General features: G+C 38.7%; 1 protein-coding gene across 1 annotated transcript; it reads right to left on the bottom strand.

Moving 5' to 3' along the window:
- Positions 1 to 16,263: 16,263 nt before the first annotated feature.
- On the bottom strand, positions 16,264 to 18,729 carry LOC137731133 (transcription factor MYC2-like). The gene has a single exon (XM_068470225.1). The coding sequence runs from the start codon at positions 18,658 to 18,660 to the stop codon at positions 16,594 to 16,596; it is 2,067 nt and encodes a 688-aa protein (XP_068326326.1). The 5' UTR covers positions 18,661 to 18,729; the 3' UTR covers positions 16,264 to 16,593.
- Between the last annotated feature and the right edge of the window lie 242 nt (positions 18,730 to 18,971).

Raw genomic sequence — 18,971 nt, 5'->3', positions numbered from 1 at the left:
TGAAACTCGATCTTGATCCCACTTTGTCCTCTGAAACTCAAAAGTCACTACTTTGCTTCCTGGAACTTAATTGTGATCCTACTTTGCCCCATGAAATTCAAAAGTCGTGACTTTTGTCATTGTAACTCGATTTCGATCCCATTTTGCTCCCTAAAACTCAAAAGTCGTCACTTTATCCTGAAACTTAATATTCATTCCACATTGAGTCTTATATGTATTCCGTTAAATAACCGTTAAGTTTACTTATGTGGTATAATTAAGACCCACTTATGACTGACGTGGCACAAGTATAAAATCTTATATATCCAATCAAATAGTGCCACATAGATTGAAACAAAAATACAAAAGAAAATTTGATTTTCAAACATTTATAACATATTAAAAAACTAAAAGTAAGAAAAATAGCAAAAACAATTTGTATGTTCTTAATGGAGGTGGATGGTGAAGAAAGAAGATGGTTCATTTTATTCTTTTTTACTATTTATTTATTTCAAGGGGAATTCTGAATGAATGAACTTATTTAAAAAAATAGAAATAATAAGGCAATGTAAAACGAGTTTTGAATTTCAAGGAGTAAAAGTGGCTACTTTTGAGTTTCAAATAGCAAAGTGGGATCAAAATCGAGTTTCAGAGAGTAAAATAGCATTTTTTGAGTTTCAAAAGATAGAGTATGATCGAAATCAAGTTTCAAAGAACGTCCCTAAAAGTAAGCCTTATATCTTTCATCCTCACCACTAGTAAAATGTCCCAACAAACACAGGAAGGTACGAACCCGTAATCCTAAAAAGAAATTGATCCTCACTTTGTTTTTCTCTGTTTTTTTGTAATTAGTATATATAAGAATAACCAACATGTACATTTGAACAAGGCATGTTAAAAAATTATATGTATATGTTCGAACTCCACCACATCAATCACCTTTCAACCAACGATTCATATACTATATGCACGTCCAGCCGGCTCAGAATAAAAAAAACACCACAACTCAGAAAATAAATAAACAAATAACACAATGATTTTTTTTTGTTTTTTAAATAAAAACCAATTAAAAAAAATTAACTAATGCCAATTATAATTTATGAGTTTCTCCCTTTCTTCTCATTTCTGAGGAGAGACAAATTCTCAAAGCTCCAATCCCTTCTCATTCCGGAGCTTCTGACCAAGCGCGGTTCAACGCTCCCTTCATATGCAACTCCACCTGTAGTCATAAGCCGGCGATGACCAGGCCCCTTCTTCACCACCTTCTTATCCGGCATGAAGATAGACGAGTTTTCAATTTGCTCATAAGGTGGCGAAGTTAAGTTCCCAGACCAGCTTCTGTCGATATTGATGTTTACACAACAAAGTTTCTTATAAGCCTTCTCCTTGCTCGCATGATCTCTGTCTCCGGTGGAACTTGTCCTCTGAAGGACCTGGCATGTTAGGCAATTAAGGCTCATGGTTTTTACAATACGTGAAACCCTAGAGCCTTTAGGCTAAGCTTGCATATGAGGCGCGAATGCGTGGGGATAGAGATGCAAACGGTTCTACCATCACAACATATTACAGTGACGGATTAGGGAGACAAGAGACAAAGAGATTGAAATATACAATGTTTTTGGTGGGTTAGTTTTTTTCTGGAGGCCAACTCATTGTGGTTGGAAAAATAACAACCAAATGTTATTTTTGTTACTTTGGTATTTGGATTAGGGTAATGCCAACCGGAAACACAGCTTAACCACTTCTAATTCGGGCCAACTAATTACCGATGCCAACCTTATCCAATTGGTCCAATTTTCATGCATGGTATAGCATAGGTTAATTAGGTTTATCCGTTTATATGTTGTGCTTTTGGTTATTAGTCTGTTATTCACGCAACAAATGAGGTGCAAAATATCAAGATTTTCTTTTTGTATAACCACAACCCAATTCAAACAACAGAAGGAAAAAAAAAAAAAACTCTATAATTAAACGAGGGAGAGAATCAATTAATTATAATATATGTTTTACCAAATCTCCAAATGTTTGCAAAATCCAAATACAAGTTAAGACCTAAGAGGGTTGGAGATGAGAGACAAGAAAACCCTAGATCTCTAGATACAAATTTCCCTTTCCATTCAAGCGCTAAAGGGAAAACCCTATAATTTTCTCTCAATGGCCAGTCTCACTAAGGTTATTAGAAATTTAGGAAAACTAATGAAAATGGCTTAAAAACTTTGAGTTTTAATAATAAGGACAAAATAAATGGTAAAGTGAATAGTACTAGGATTGACTTTTTAGTGTAAAAATTTGGTTTTTCGTTAAAGTGAATAGTACTGGGGTTTTTTTGTTAAAATTCCCTAGAAATTTAGGCGTTTTGGATTTTAAGTTGTCATACAATTTGACTAGATGGGTTTGATGGATTGAGACCCATTCTGCCATGAAACCCAAAACTTACTTAACGCCCGATTTGAACTTAGCAAAGCAGGGGGGGTTAAAACTCTTGCTAATCAATTATGAATTTAATCCTTCTTTTAATTCTCCTTTTAATGAGGACTAGTGATAGTTAATCCTCAAGGCTTCCACACGCTATGATTGACACCTAGTTGCATGTCATAGCTACCCTAGCTATCCTATAAAGGCGGAGAACCTATTCAGTTGAAATTACACTAGAATACAGTCTTTCTATAAATCAATACTCTTGATCACATTGTTTTGGTTAATAGTTATTCATACCCAATATCCAGTGTGACTCTATTATTTACATTATTCTTGTAAACGTGATTTGGAACGTATTCCCTAGGTGCTGACAAGTGCTTCCTTAGGCGCTGGCGAGTGCTTCCTATGCTGATCCTAGAGACTTTGAGGAGTATTTGTTCAACCAAAAAAAAAAAAAAAAAACAGTGGGAATGACTAAGTAATCACAATAAATTGTGCTTGCGCAAATGATGCATGGTGTGGAAACTAAATGCCAACTAGTTTGTCATGAGAGAGAGGTTGTTCTTGGATGTATGTTATCAAAGTAGCTAATTTAAGGTTTCTGATGGTTTTGGTGGTTTTGCAGGAGTTGAAGGAGGCTTATTGGAAGGCTCAGGACAAAAGGAAAGCTTATCCCTAAAGAACTAGAGTTTCTTGCACTTAGAGAAAGCTTGCTTTGCGTGGTGCATTCTTGCCCTTGTCGTTTTTCTTCCCTCGCGGTTATGTCTCCCTTACAGCGTACTGATGCCTTGTATTTGTAGAAGCAGGGATCCTTCCAGGCTCTAGCTCGGGAATATCTTGGTTTCTTGTCATCTTCTGAATCAGATAAGTCTTCCCTTCATCTTTTTATGGCTGCAGTTACAAGTTCCCTTTCGATATAATGCTGCAGAGGCTAGGAACCTCGTGAAGCCTCTTTGAGCACACTGCCCAAAGTTTCTCATTTCCTGGACCAAGTCCCACAACACAACTTTATCTTTGGTAATGCTCCTCCCTACTTTCTCTCATCTTTTTCCTACGTGAGCTTCGAAAGGAAAGATTCTTTTTTGTACAATAAGATGGGCGCACGACTCTAGGTAAACATGTGATTTGGTTAGCATGCCATTGGTTTTTGGTTATTTCCTAAGTATTCTAGTTGTTTTACAAAGGAAAAGGGTAAGGTTAAAGCTATTCTCTCTCAAGCCTTCCAACATGGAGCCAAAATCATGGACTTGGACTTTTGGTGCTCCCAAGTAGGCCCAAAGTTTTCCACAATTCTAATTCCACGCAAGCCTAGTGAACTTCTGTAACCATCCACACCATGAACCACTCAGTGAGCCCTATTAGGTGGCTTAGGCTCATTACATGCTTGGTGTGACTCGAATTAATGTATTAATATTATAATACAGCTTGGCACGATGAATATGCATAATTTGCTTGGGCTTGGCGTCCAATAAACTATTATTTCATTAGCGTGGCATGATCATGAATTGGCACATTCTTCATTTCGTACTTTATGCATAGATATAAGCTCGGCTTGTGACACTTCCACAACGATTGAGCTTTGAGACATGATTGGGCTTGTAGGTAACATTTTTGGGTCCAACAGAGCTCATATAGGAATCATAAACCTGTAGTGGACTGAAAAATTTGAGTGTCATACCAATTTGTCAAACTCATGAATTCAATATATTAAACTAATGAGTATAATACTTATAAACTGGTAGGTTCTAAAGTATGTGAAATTGGTACTAAGTGGAATAACCTATATATAAAAATTATAATCCGCTGGACTGGCTAGTCAAGCCCACTAGTCAACTAAGATAGATTTGTTAGTCAATAAATCTAAGATTAAAATACCAATTTCAGTTTCCAAAAACTATCCTAGTTAGCAAGGTTGTCGTTTGTTGCAAGTTATCAATGTGTCAAGTGAGCATAATGTTGACAATTGTAGTATATATGCAAGTAGGGATCGTTCTAGACCGGGGATTAACTAGGGATGCTAATCAACACAAATAAGACTTAAAAACACTAAACTAGACTCTATAGACTCAAAACTAACTTAAAACACTCAAAACAGCAACAAACAATAAAAAAGACTCAATTCTAGACCTAACAAGTGATTTTGACGAAAATAAAACTTAACTTGACTCAAAAGACTAAAATAAAAACAGATTTTGACTCAAATAACAAGACTAAATGAAATGGGGATTGTTTTTGGCGAATTTAAAACTTAAAACAGAAACTTTACATAAAACACTTTGTAAAAACGAATTTGGGTGAATTGAATGGGTGAAAGGCTAGTTAGAGGGTCCTTCTCCACACATGACATATGCATACAAACCAATTTCTAGTTATTATTCCTTTAGACTATGAATGACAATGCCCCAAATTAACCATGAAAAGCATAAATTAACTTTCAGATTTTCCTTAACTCGTTGAATTTGATGGAATACGCATCGTAACCAAATTATCTTTCTCAAGTTCTCTATATGAAACACATGATAGAGATACATATCAAAAGTCATTAAGTTCTATGAAAATCATAAACATTGACAAGGCATTCATCACTATGAAACACATGAGACTCATGCCAAGGATTCACTTAACACGATTGTGACTAGCAACCTCCACTACTTGTGAATATAAGCAAATAACAATTAGGTGAAATTCCCTCATACTCTAGCATCAAATTCATGCATGCAAATTAAGTGTCGACCTTCAACCAACATACATAAACAAGTTTTGATAACTTAGATAAGCAAATCACATTCAAGACTTAAGAGACAATAACTGGATGTAATCAATTCATATAAACATATAATCATGGCTTCGATTCACCTTCAACTATAAAGAAATTAGTTCCACATGATTGCAGAAATTAACAACGAAATCAACATAATTGTAAAACTAAAACAAGGATAGAAGACACCCCAATGACGCTCGAGTACTCCCAAAAGCTTGGGCATAGACACATCACAAAGGCTTCTCCCTTCCTTCTTTCTCCTTGCTGCGACACAAATTGAATTTTTTGATTTTCTCTCTGAGTTCTCCTCTATTTGGTGCGGCATAAATGTATATATATGTATATTGCATGAAAAAACCCTAGGGAAATCAAAATTAGGTCTAGGGTTTATAGAAATCAGGTGGGAGAAGGACTAGGGTGTGGCACAAGGCTTGGGCCTCAAGAAAAGGGTCAAAACCTAACTAATTTCTGAAAAGGCTTTGCACAATCCAATCCACAAAGAATAAGGCCAATTCAATTCAGAATCCAAGAGGAAAAAGGTTAGGGAAATTTGCTAGAAATTAGGGCTTCTAGAAACTTTGTATTTTGTGGCAGATTTTGGTACTTCTAGAAGAGATAAAGGGGAAGGGTGCGGCACCCTTTTAGGAGCAGATAAGGCTTCTAGGAATCAGGTATTTAGGTCCCCTTGCAGCTAGAAATAAGGTAGAACAAGATTAGGTTAGGATAAGATAGGATAAGGTTGTTTGGATAATGTTTTGGATAAGATAGGATAAGGTTCCTTCTTTGTAACTGATTCCTTATCTTCAAAACTTCCAATTTTGCTTCTCCCACTCTTTAGCACATTCCTAGACACCTTTGGTCTTCAAATTCGTCCATCCATATTGCTCCACTCGCAAGCTATCCAATTGATACCCAAAACTGCTCCAAATGGCTCCAAAATGCACTTTCTTGCCAACTTTGCCATTAGGATCTGCAAACACACAAAAATAGCTTAAAACACTATAATAAGTAGTAATTAGCTAACTAATTGCAAGGAAACAACATAACTAAGTAGCATAAATATGCTCCTATCACATAATAGAGAACACATACCATTAGATGTTCAACAGATATATGTACCATGTATGTGTGTGTGGAATGTGTGACACAATAAACATAACTTGAACTCAATAAACGTAACTTGAACACAAGATATTTTTTGCCGGAAAAACCCACCTTTGGGTTAAAAAACCGAGGACTCTCCACTAAGTCTAATCCACTAGTGTAAACAAAGGTTCATACAAAGACCACACAAACTCAATTCCTAGATTCATATCTAAGGAGCAGCTTTACCTTTGTGCAACCTTGCCTTACACGAGATGGACTCATTCGGTCTTCACGAAGTGGCAGCTCCTCTTGAGCTCATGACCTTGTGGCACCAAGATCAACACGATAAATGATATGATTTTATGATGTGCACATGAAATCTGGATTCAAACGACCAGTTAGATTCTTCAGTCAAACTGTTGAAAGAAGAATCTAACTTGAATCCAAAAGTTAGGTCTAAAAATGAATTTAAATCTCAAAACCAGACCAAGACATAAATGCAAAACCTTAAAAACAATGCAACCCTAATAGACAATGATTTGGTGTTTAATGCATGAGGAATGTTTGGCAGTTAGGGTTCATAAATAGAGAAGATGCAAGCTTCAAAACCTTAAAGCAACTATCTATCTAAAACTAAGTTCTAAACCCCCCCCCCCCCCCCCCCAAGAACAAATATGAAACCCTAGAAGTACATATACCCAAGGAAATGAGATTTTCCATCAGTCAACTTGTCCCAAAGACAATTGTCGACTGCAAAAGAGATATAGGCAGATCAATGCCAGAAATTGAGTACCATCAGAAAGGCGTCAGTTAGCCCATGTAGGCTATTTTAATCTGTGTGCCTAGACAGCTTGAAGTCAGCGCGCAAAACTGACTAGACAATCAAACTAGACAGAATGCAACACAAATAGAGATATGAAATGCACATGCATGAACAAACCTTTTGAGGTGAAATGATCCACTTCATGAACATTTCCTCTAGTGGCAATAACCCATAATTTGAGTATGTTCTAAAGCTAGATTGAGCTTGTGAGAGTTCAATTACAATATTTGACAAGGAAAGCCAAACACTTAGGACTCTTTACAATCTCCCACTTTGGCTTTCCTTGACAAAATAGCCCAAGCCTATAACTAATTTCACTCAAAACCCACACTCAAGAGAACATCAAACAACAGAAGAAGAGCAAGTAACAACTTCTGCAAAAGAACAACTCTTGACAAGAACAAGTGAAATTTATCATGGGTAAAGGCTTGCAAGATATGAAGCACCCAAAAAAAAAAATAAATAAATAAATTTCTCCCCCATTTTGTCATGGTAAGACAAAGAAATGGTGGAAAATCACACATAACAGTCAAATTTGCTACAAATAAACATGATAAGGATAACAAGAGCACATCAAATAAAGAAATTGCAATAGATCATATGGATATACCCAAGCAAAGTAAAGCAACAAATAGACTAGCAACAAGTAAGCACAAAAAGATGCATGTGTTGTGAATCGAACTCCCCCATAAAGACAACTCCCCCATAAATGATGCTTGCAATATGAACAGGCTCTTGAACAGGATTAACACAAAAATTTGAGATTTGCACCAATAGACAACCAACAACATAACCACTAGATGAGAATGAACAACAATGTAGCTTGAATATCTAGGCTTCCAAGGGATATGTAATTTGAAGAACACAAAAAGTAGATGTGCAATGCAGTTCTCAATGAACAAATCTTCAAGGGCATACACTAACACTAATAATGAAATTAATACAAGCTCATAAGCTTGCAGTGATGTGTCAAGGTATGGGAGAAAGGATTTTGGATAACCATCTTAAAATCATAGATCCAAACCATTAATCTCAAAAGAATTTTCAAAGTTAACCAAGCTTTTAATAATCCATTGACCGTAAGAGACAACACTTCCTACATAATATGGACAATGGACAAGACTCGCAAAAAAGTAAGGCAAAAGCTTTGAAGCAAAAGCCAACTTTGGTGAGGGACTTTGAATGAGGCACCAATTTGAGAAGTTCCAAGGTCATTTGAATGAAGGTGAAATTTTGATGAACCACCATTGATATTTGAGAGAATTGCATATATGACCTGCGGAGGGGGATCTTGAGGCACTACTCATGACATTACATGGAAGGCTAAATGAAGGGATTTTTCCTATTTGATAATATAAACTTTCTTTTGAAGATGCCCTTTTCATAAAACACTCTCCCATTTGAAGGAGAGCACAAAAAGGAGAGAATTGGCACATGGTCTAGATTATAGAGTAAGTAAAGTCACTACCACTCAATTAGGACCAAAGCAACATTAAATTCAAGAACACCACTAGATTTAGATGATTGGAAAAATGATTTTTCAGAGGCTATCAAGATAATAGGGATAACCTTTGACATCACAATGAACAATTATCCAAAGATAATCCCAAAAATATCATGAATGTATGACAGTTAAGATAAGCATATGGAGAGACAAAACCAAGGTATCTAATGAGCATGCTGACAAGACAGACACAACTTGGAAGTGTAGCTATTCAAACAATTCAGTTCATAGCAGAAAGGCCAATAGATCGTCAAAGATCTTCGTACCTTCGATTATCTAGGGCTTTAGTGAATATGTCAGCTAGTTGTTTTTCAGTTGGCACAAGTTTAATGTAAGAATCTTAGCTTCCACTAAATCTCTAATGAAGTGATGCCTAATGTCAATCTGTTTGGTTCTCGAATGTTGGACAGGGTTCTTAGAGATATCAATTGCACTCATGTTATCACAATAATCAAGAAAAATGGATTGAGATATACTGTAGTCATAAAGCATTTGTTTCATCCGCACCAGTTGAGTACAACAACTCCTAGCAACCACATATTCTACCTCGGCAGTAGATAAAGAGACACAAGTTTGCTTTTTGATGTGCCAAGCAACCAAATTGTTCCCAACATAGAAAGCTCCTCCTGAGGTACTCTTTTGATCATCAATGCACCCAGCCCATGCTTTATGACCCTCTTGACTGCTTGTAAGTGAGACTCCTTGGGACAGCTTTGAAACTATGAACATACCCCAACAACAAATGTGATGTCTGGTCGACTAGCAATTAGGTAGAGTAAACTTTCAATCATGCTTCTATCAACATCCTTGCCACTTGAGTCCTTGTGAATTTTGGCACAAGTGCTCATAGGAGATCTAGCAGCTTTTGACCCCTTTAGATCAAACTTTTTCACCAAGTTCTTGGCATACTTTGTTTGAGAGATGAAGATGCCATCTTTTTCTTGTTTCACTTGGAGTCCAAGGAAGTAGTTTAATTCACCAACCAAACTCATCTCAAATTCACTTGTCATCATATCGATAAACTGTTTCACAAAAGAATCAGAGGTAGATCCAACAACTATGTCATCCACATATACTTGAGCAATCACAACATGATATTTAACCTTCTTAACAAACAAGGTTTTATCAACTGAACCACGAGTATAACCATGAGTAAGAAAATGAGATGACAACCTATCATACAAAGTACATGGGGCTTGTTTGAGACTATATAGAGCCTTTCTCAGTTTGTACACCCTATCTGGCTTGTGAAGATCCTTAAAGCCCTTTGGTTGTTCTGTATAGACCTCTTCATTAAAATATCCATTAAGGAATGCGGTTTTGACATCCATTTGAAAAAGTTTGAACTTTAAATAGCATGCAGTAGCACAGAGAAGTCTGATTGATTCAAGATGAGCAACATGAGCGAAGGTTTCATCAAAATTAACAACTTCAAGTTGAGAGTATCCTTAAGCAACAAGCCTAGCCTTATTTCTGATTACATTCCCTAACTCATCAATAACATTAGTGTTCGATAGACGATTAACAAGGGACCAGACTTCATTCCTTTCAAACTGATTCAGCTCTTCTTATATGGCTAAGATCCAATCATCATCAGTTAGAGCATCTTTGATATTCTTAGGCTCAATCTGGGAGACATAGCAAACATTTGCAACTTCATCAGCTATTTGTCTTCGAGTTCTAACTCCTTTGTCAATTGAACCCACAATTTCCTCATCATGATGACCTCTGGTGCACTTTGGGTTGTCTTTAAATAGGACACGAGAGTCTTCATCAGTGCTTGATTCACTCTTATTGTCACTTTCTAACACCACACTTGAGTCACTAGAAGCATTATCATTATTCTTAGAAGAGGGAAATAACACATTGTCATTTTCAGTTGCCAAAGAGGGAGGGACATCAATGTCATCAATCTTGACATTTATGGACTCCATGATGGTCTTTGTCCTCGGATTATAAACTTTATATGCCCGACTTATGTTGGAGTACCCCAAAAAAATTTGTTCATCACTCTTAGTATCAAATTTTGCAAGATGGTCTCGATCTTGTAGAATGTAGCATACACTCCCAAAGACTTTGAAATACTTTACCATTGGCTTTTTACCCCCTCCAAAGTTCATAGGGAGTCACATTAGTGCCAGGTCTGAGGAACACACGACTGATTCTGACTAGAGCAGGATGGCTAGATAGAGATTCATTCAACATTACTTTGTACACAGTGAGGAACTGTTGAAAGGTATCATATTTTTCCCTTAAAAAACATACCTAAGTGAATCTAGAGTAGTCATCCACAATTACCAAGATGTACTTCTTACCACCAAGAGATAAGGTCTGAATTGGTCCAATAAGATCCATATGAATCAATTGAAGAGACTTAGTTGATCCGATGTCAGTCACTTTCTTGTGTGCCACTCTAGATTACTTTCCAGTTGACATGGTTCGCAAACATATAAGTCAGAAATAGAAAGAGGTGGCAGCCCTCTCACAACCTCATGTTTGGACAACTTCTTGAGGTCTTTGAACTTCACATGCCCAAGTATCTTATGCCACAAAACACTAGCTTCATCAATAGCTTTATGGCACTTAGAGTATTCAACAACTTTAGAGACATAAAAAATGTAGTGATTGTCTCCAGATTTCGGGAGTACAAGCAAGTTCTTTCCATGTTCATCTACAATATGGCACCCTCTTTTTGAGAAGCACACTTCATCAGCCACATCATCACACAACTAGCTAATGCTAATAAGATTTAACTTCAACCCATCAACATAGTTAACATTTTCAAGCTTAGGTAATCCAGGGATCTTGACATCACCTTTCCCTGTGATCTGAGACTTGTCTCCACCACCAAACACAACACCACCGTCAATAAAAGAAGTAAGAGATGAGAAAGCCTATTTGTCTCTAGTCATGTAACGAAAGCATCCACTATCAACATACCATACATTTGGAAACTACAAGGCACCTATTTGAGTCCTTCTGAACCCACTTCAAACTTTGCTTAATATTTCCAGATAAAGAAGAATGAACAAGCTAAAAAATTTTGTTGACTTTGATGATCAGATGGTCTACCTGATCCTTCAGCAAATTGGTCTTTCTAAAGTACAATTTTTTACAATTTCGACGAATGTGCCCAAATTCACCATAATGATGACACGTAGGAACATATCTTGTCTTTGGACATGGTTTGACATTCTGAGATACAGGCCTAGATTCTCTCACAAATTTGGTTTTCGTGGGAATAGAATTTGAGCCACTTTCTACAAAACCAAGACCACTTTTGTCACTATGTTGTTTTCTAAAACTAAGTATCTTGTCAAATTTTTCAGCTCCAATAGTAAGGCGAATAACTTTATCATTTGCCTCATTCAGCACAAGTAGCTGTTTTATGTTAGCGTCATGATACATCACATTGTTTACCTTCAACACATGAATTTGATTCTTCAAGTTTTCTTGAGATTTTAGCAAGTTCTGGACCTAAGCTTCAAGAGTAGAGATGACAACTTTATCTTTAACTTTGTCATTGCAATTATGAGCTTTCTCTTTCAGCTCCTCAACATGAGCCTTAAGATAACCAATCTTTTCATCCAGTTCAATTTTAACTAGACGAAGAGACTTGTTTTCGTTTTGCAACTCAATAATTTTCTTAGCTAGTTCAATCTTCTCCACTTTTGTAAAGCAAGTCTCATCAAAGAGTGTATCACACTTAATGCACAATTCATCATAAGTCATCTCCTCATTGCCATTCAGAACAAAATCATCATTACTTAGAAACACTTCCTCAATTGGGGCAACAAAAGCAACCACCTTTTCTTCATCATCTGACGACTCATCAGATTGCACAGACCCTTGTTCATTGTCATCACTCCAAGAAACCATCATCGCCTTTTCTCGCTTTTGACCAAGGAGTTTGGTGTTAGCATAATCAGATGCACGGTGCCCACTTCCACCACATGCAAAGCAGGGACCAGGTACCTTTAATAAACCTTTGTCTCATTTTCTAGTGAACCCTTTATTCTTCACTCCAGTGGGTTATTTTTCCCAACTACTTGATGGCTTTCTAAACCATTTAGAATCCTTTCCTTTGTTTTTGATAATTCTTCTTAATTGTTTTACGAATAGAGCAAGATCATCTTCAGAGGCATGTCTATACACATCACCAACAACCTCATAGTTCTGAACACCATGAAGGGCCACTTCTTTTCCTTTCTTGGAGTCACTTTCATCCATGTCAAGCTCCATCTCAAGCTCCATCTCATAGGTAATGAGTTTCCCAACCAATTTTCCAAGCTTAATCTCATTTAGGTCCTGAAACTCTTGAATGACAGCCTTTTTTGCTTGAAATCTCTTGGGCAAGCATCTCAAAATCTTTTGAACAATGGTTGTTTCATCAATAGGCTTCCCTAACCCCAAGGCTTCATTTGTTAACATTTCAACTTTCTCATAGAAGACCGAGAAAGTCTTAGACTCGTGCACTCTCAAATCCTTAAATTTTGAAAGGGTCATTTGAAGCTTCAGATCTCTCACTTGTTTATCACCTTCATGAAGAATTTGAAGTTTGTCCCAAGCTTGCTCGATAGTAGTGCAATATCATACATGGCAGAAACAATTGCATTTTTTGTTTTCCTATTTGCCATAGCCGAACCAATTTCTCCTTGAGTCTATTCACCTTTTGGTTTAATCACTGACTCTCCATTGACTAGCCTCGATGGAGCCTTCCACTCAAGAATGAGATAATCAATAGCAATAAGATCTTGTGCCTCAAGAAAGATTTTGAAACTTCTCGTTCCAAGCAGCATAAGTTGTACCATCAAAGAATGGAGGTGTATTACATGAGCTACAGACACAATCACGGTCCATGGTAGATTCCACCCAATACCAGTAAATCCAGAGATCACTCTATGTATATCTAGAGCATGGCTCTGATACCAATTGAAATTGGTACCAAATGGAATAACCTGTATATAAAAATTATAATTTGTTGGACTGACTAGTCAAGCCCCACATAGATTTGTTAGTCAATAAGTCTAAGATTCAAATACCAATTCTAGTTTTTAAAAAAATATCATAGCCAGCAAGGTTGTAGTTCGTTGCAAGTTATCAATGTGTTAGGTGAGCATAATAGAGAACACATACCATTTAGATGTTCAACAAATATACCATGTATGTGTGTGTGGGATGTGTGACACAATAAACATAACTTGAACTCAATAAACGTAACTTGAATACAAGATATTTATTGCTGGAAAAATCCATCTCTGGGTTAAAAAAACCGGGGACTCTCCATTGAGTCCAATCCACTAGTGTAAACAAAGGTTCATACAAAGACCATACAAGCTCAATTCCTAGATCCATATCTAAGGAGCAGCTTTACCTTTGTGCAACCTTGCCTTACACGAGATGGACTCCTTCGGTTTTCACGAAATGATAGCTCCTCCTGAGCTCATCACCTTGTGGCACCGAGATCAATACAATCAATGATATGATATGATATGATTTTATGATGTGCACATGAAATCTGGATTCAAATGACCAGTCAAACTGTTTAAGGAAGAATCTAACTTGAATCCAACTTGGTCTAAAACCTTAAAAACGATGCAACCCCAATATACAATGATTCGGTGTTTAATGCATGAGGAAGGTTTGGTAGTTAAGGTTCATAAATGTAGAATATGCAAGCTTCAAAGCCTTTAAGCAACTCTTTCTCTAAAACTAAGTTCTAAACACCCCAAGAACAAATCTGAAATGCTAAAAGTACGTATACTGAAGGAAATCAGATTTTCCATCAGCCAATTTGTCCCAAGGTCGACTGCAAAAGAGTTCTATGCAGATCAATGGCCATAAATGACTACCATCAGAAAGGTGTCAGTCAGTCTATATGGGCTGTCTTAATTAGGGTGCCTAGACAGCTGGTAGTCAGTGCACAAAACTAACTAAACAATCAAACTAGACAGAATGCAACACAAATAGAGATATGAAATACACATGCATGAACAAACCTTTTGAGGTGAGATGACCCACTTCATGAACATTTCCTCCGGCAGCAACAACCCATAATTTGAGTATATTCTAAAGCTAGATTAAGCTTGTGAGAGTTCAATTACAATTTTTGACAAGGAAAGCCAAACACGTAAGAGTAGACTTTACAGTATGGTTCTTATAGTTATTAAACTCAGACTAATTTAGCAGTATTGTTATACGTATCAAACTCAAGTTGTCTTATTCCTATATATAAGTATCACACTCACTCAAACTACCGTGAAAGGCCTAGAGGTATTGCACGGCAATATTAAGTTCATAACTAAGGATCGAACTCAATACCATTATTAAATCGTCCTCATCATCGATATGAGTTAAACTTTAGACTTGACACATACAAGTACAAAATAAATCCACCAAAAACAATAATGCAAGTGGTTAGTTTTAAGTGACAGAGTTGTGAGTTTTCTAAACTGTGGTTGCTTGTTTCTAAATTGCGCTATCCAGATACTCATTTTTACTTCTCATACATTACTCTCAATTTCCCATCGTCGAATCGACTGAATTGAAGACGGTCAGTCGACAAAAATCAACATAGGTGTGTGAAAGATAAAAAGAGATGTGTCAATAACACTACCCTTCTTATAAACTCCATCAAAACCTCAATTGAATGCACCCCTTCAAACTTTGGTGATATAGACAGCAAGACCACATTTTTTTGTTTTTGTGTTTTTTAGGTACTTGAAATTTTGAGGGATGCAAAGGCATCAAGGGTTACATTGTTACATTGTGATTGAACTTGAATATTTGATTCATAAACTCTTCAAATAAGGTAAGGGCAGGGGGAATATCCCACCATGGCAGTGGCAGATCCTTTTTAATCCACAAGTGTCGGTGCATTTTCAGCAATAAGAAATATAGATTCAAACCCATTTGGGGCTAACAATTCAACCCTTCAAAGTTCAAAATATAACCGGAATAAGTGGTTCAGTAGTAAGGGAATAAGGTGAGAGATTCAAACCCAATAAACGAAAAAATGTGAGAGATTTCGGATTCAATGCTTTGAGCTGGTGAGTTTACTTGACTGTGACCACATATAGGATAAAATTTGTAATAGTCTCTTTTTTAAGAGAAAAGAAAGTTCAAAATGTAACTATCTGCTGAATTTATTGGACTAAACGACATGCCAAAAACAAATGCTTGCACCAAAAATCATAATTTTCAAAATTCAAACTAAAATCTGTAAACTGCTCGGCACTCAAGAGTTGAACCACAACCAAGTTGGCTATAGTCTCCAACTCCCTCCGTCAAATTTAGATTAGTTTAGAATATCGATTGAATTCCAAAAGAAAAACGAAAACAACTTGAACAAGTAGCAGCACTTGTGCAGGAAAAAAAAAAAAAAAAAGAAGTTTTAGCAAAACATTCATGGTACTATTGAATTTTGACGAAAATGATATTTTTACTCTAAAAGGTCACTTCTGGTATTATTCATTTACAACACTTTTTTGTCATTTTGATTAAGATATGTGTTATTGGCATTCCAAAAATCTCAACTACACTCCTGTATTTTTCTTTCTAAATATAAAAAGTTTGGAATGTAGAATGAAAATTTTAAAGTGCCAACAATAATTCTCTTGGTTAAAATTCGAAATTTTCAAACCATTTCCATTTTCTTAAAAGCAAAAAAATAAACCTCGCAGGCAGTCTCCGTTCTGAAATACAATGCTTTGCTGCATTCCGTGAATAATACATACTTGAGACCTTCCAATTTATATACACAGAGGAAAGAAACACAGAAAAATCGTTCGAGTGGTTTCATATCCTCGAATCCAAGTAACCTTAAAATCAATTTCTATACTTGAACAAAATACCAAAAAACAAAATCTACCCGAAGACAACGACGTAGAATAACTATATTACAGACTACAGAGCAGAGCCCTATGCATTGCTGGGAGCCTTAAAATGTCCCGAAGCCCTAACCCACCAACTGGATTGGATTGGATTGGATCGGATCGGATTGGAATGTTTCTGGATGGATTGTCAAGTCTGGCGGTTTTCCCCGACTTTCGAATGTAGAGCTAACCTGAGATGATCCTGCGTATAAATTCGGCTACCCATTTTCACAGTGGCTTGTTGGATCATCAAATCGTTGACTACAGAAACGCTGGCATGTTGTACATCCATGTCGAGCTCCTTGAGAGCCGCCATTAACCTCGCGGCCGGGTGGTTCTTCTTACAACACTGAATTCGAATCATGGCGTCCCGCCCGATTATCTTCACATCAATGTCCATGTCTAACAATTTACTACTACACCCTTTCAGTTCCTCCTCTGACATAATTGAACCCGAAGACCTCGAATCTTTGCAGGGCAAGTGATTGTTCATCGACTCCAATTGCTTCTGTAACTCCTCCTTATCCGTCTCCACCGTCTGCAGCTTCAACTTGAGCTCGTTGATGTAAGATATGGCATCTCCGAGCAGCGACGCTTTGTCCATTTTCGAAACGTTTGGGACTACTGCTCGGAGGGCGTAGAATCTCTGGTTAAGCTTCTCTCTTCTTTGCCGCTCTGCTTCCACGTGATTCAGCGGCTCTTCTCTTCCATTCGCCGGTTTCCGACCCCGTTTTCTAGGTCGTTTTTCCGGGTCAACAACTCGGCTACTATCCGCCTCCCGAACCACCGACGCTTCGAGGTCCGAGTGATCTGAATCGGCACCGCCGCTCGATTTGACCACACAGCTGGACGGCAAAATCACTCCCGAACTAAAGGACAATATCCCCTCGTCGTTGCTACCCCGCGATGGCGGAGAACTCTTCTTCTTGCTGTTGTTATCCTCGGCTGCGGTAATTTGGGAATGCCCCGAGAACAATTTCCCATTGGCGCTGTAAGAGCTCCTCTTGCTCTCCCCGAAATTCAAAATCTCGCCTGATTCGGGCTTCAACGAATGCGTATTGGAATTGGAATTCTTCACGCTGCTCCCGTCGTAATCGGAGAAATTGAGCTCCATGGTGAAGAAGCTCTGCGTCTGCTGCTGTTGTTGTACTTGCTGCTGCAATTGTGGTACTTGAATTGGGCTCGGGTTCTCGGATAAGCTACTGGAGCTCGGGTGGTTGTCGAACTGCACCGGCTTTGAAATTAGCTGGTTGCTGGTGTTGGTGGTTGCCGAAGTATTCACCGGGTCCTTCACTTCCATGGTGGTGGTCGACGGATCGTTGAGCCAGAGCGACGAAGGGTCGTTCTCGCCCTGATCGGCGGTGGCGCCGCCGCTCATAGGGCAAGAACCGACCTCCAAATTGTTGAAATCAAACAGAACCCTGACCTTATTCATCAGATCGTAGCTCTGGCAGATGAGCTCGGTCGATCCCAACTCCACAACCCCATTCGCCGTCGGAACGCAAACCATAGTCTGCAGCCCGAACACCTGGCCCTGTCGCGCCCGCTCGCATGGAGAAACCGCCAGCCGGTCCGGTCCAGCAACCCAGACAGGGGTGGAGTGAAAAAAGGCCTGACCCGGAAGCCCGCCGCCGTTGACGAACGACTGAGTCATGGAAACGAGAAAGAACCACTCAGTATCAGTCACTTCTTGATCCACGACGGCGTCGTCTGCTGACGTGTCGGCGCCGGAAATCAAGGAGTTCAGGTCTCGGAGGACTTTCTTGCGGTACTCTTGTTCTGCGGCGGATGTCGTCGTTTTGGCCTTGGCCTTAACCTTGTCCCTCTCGTCTTTGTAAAATCCTTCCCCCCATCCGAGAACGGCGGAGCCGGAGTTGTCGTAGGAGGACTGCCAGAAGATGGCGTAGGTCCAGCTCTCGCGCGAGCCTTCGATCAGGGCCTGGAGGCGCTGCATGAGCGTCTCCTGGTCATGCATCTCCTGGTTGAAGGGCGTGACGGAGGGCTGGAATTGGGCGGCGACAGGGGGCTTGGGGTAGTCAGAAGTGGAGGCCGAGGATTGCGGCTGAACCGGGGCGTGAGCAGGTTGAGTCGTGGGCTGGGCCGGCGGAGCCGCCCAAAACGACGTCAGATCCGATGAGCTCATAAACGCCTCCATCAAGGACGCGTTGTCGTCCGTCCACAGATTCGTCGTCGGCGGTATCCGGTAGTCCGTCATGTGATACGCAGCGTTTTGGGGATGGGATTGGTTGGGTGTGTAGAGAGAGAAAGTAGAGAGAGAGAAGGGGGGGGGTGCGGCGGGGGAGAGAATTTTGGGTTGGGGAGGGTATGGAATTGCGTAAGGGGATTTTATGCGGACTGCATTCGAACTGAAGATTTAGCTGGGGAGGAAAGTGAGAGGTAAAAGAGAAGAGAGTAAGTGGTCCGAGTAGAAATTTCCAGGAAAGCATTTTGGCCGATTAATCGGCAGCATGCAAAAGCCGGCGTATACGTAGGGCACGCGCGTGAAACTCTTTGACTTTTGACCGT

Source organism: Pyrus communis, chromosome 4, assembly GCF_963583255.1.
Source record: "Pyrus communis chromosome 4, drPyrComm1.1, whole genome shotgun sequence".
Classification (NCBI taxonomy): domain Eukaryota; kingdom Viridiplantae; phylum Streptophyta; class Magnoliopsida; order Rosales; family Rosaceae; genus Pyrus; species Pyrus communis.
This window is presented reverse-complemented; position numbering and strand designations above follow the sequence as displayed.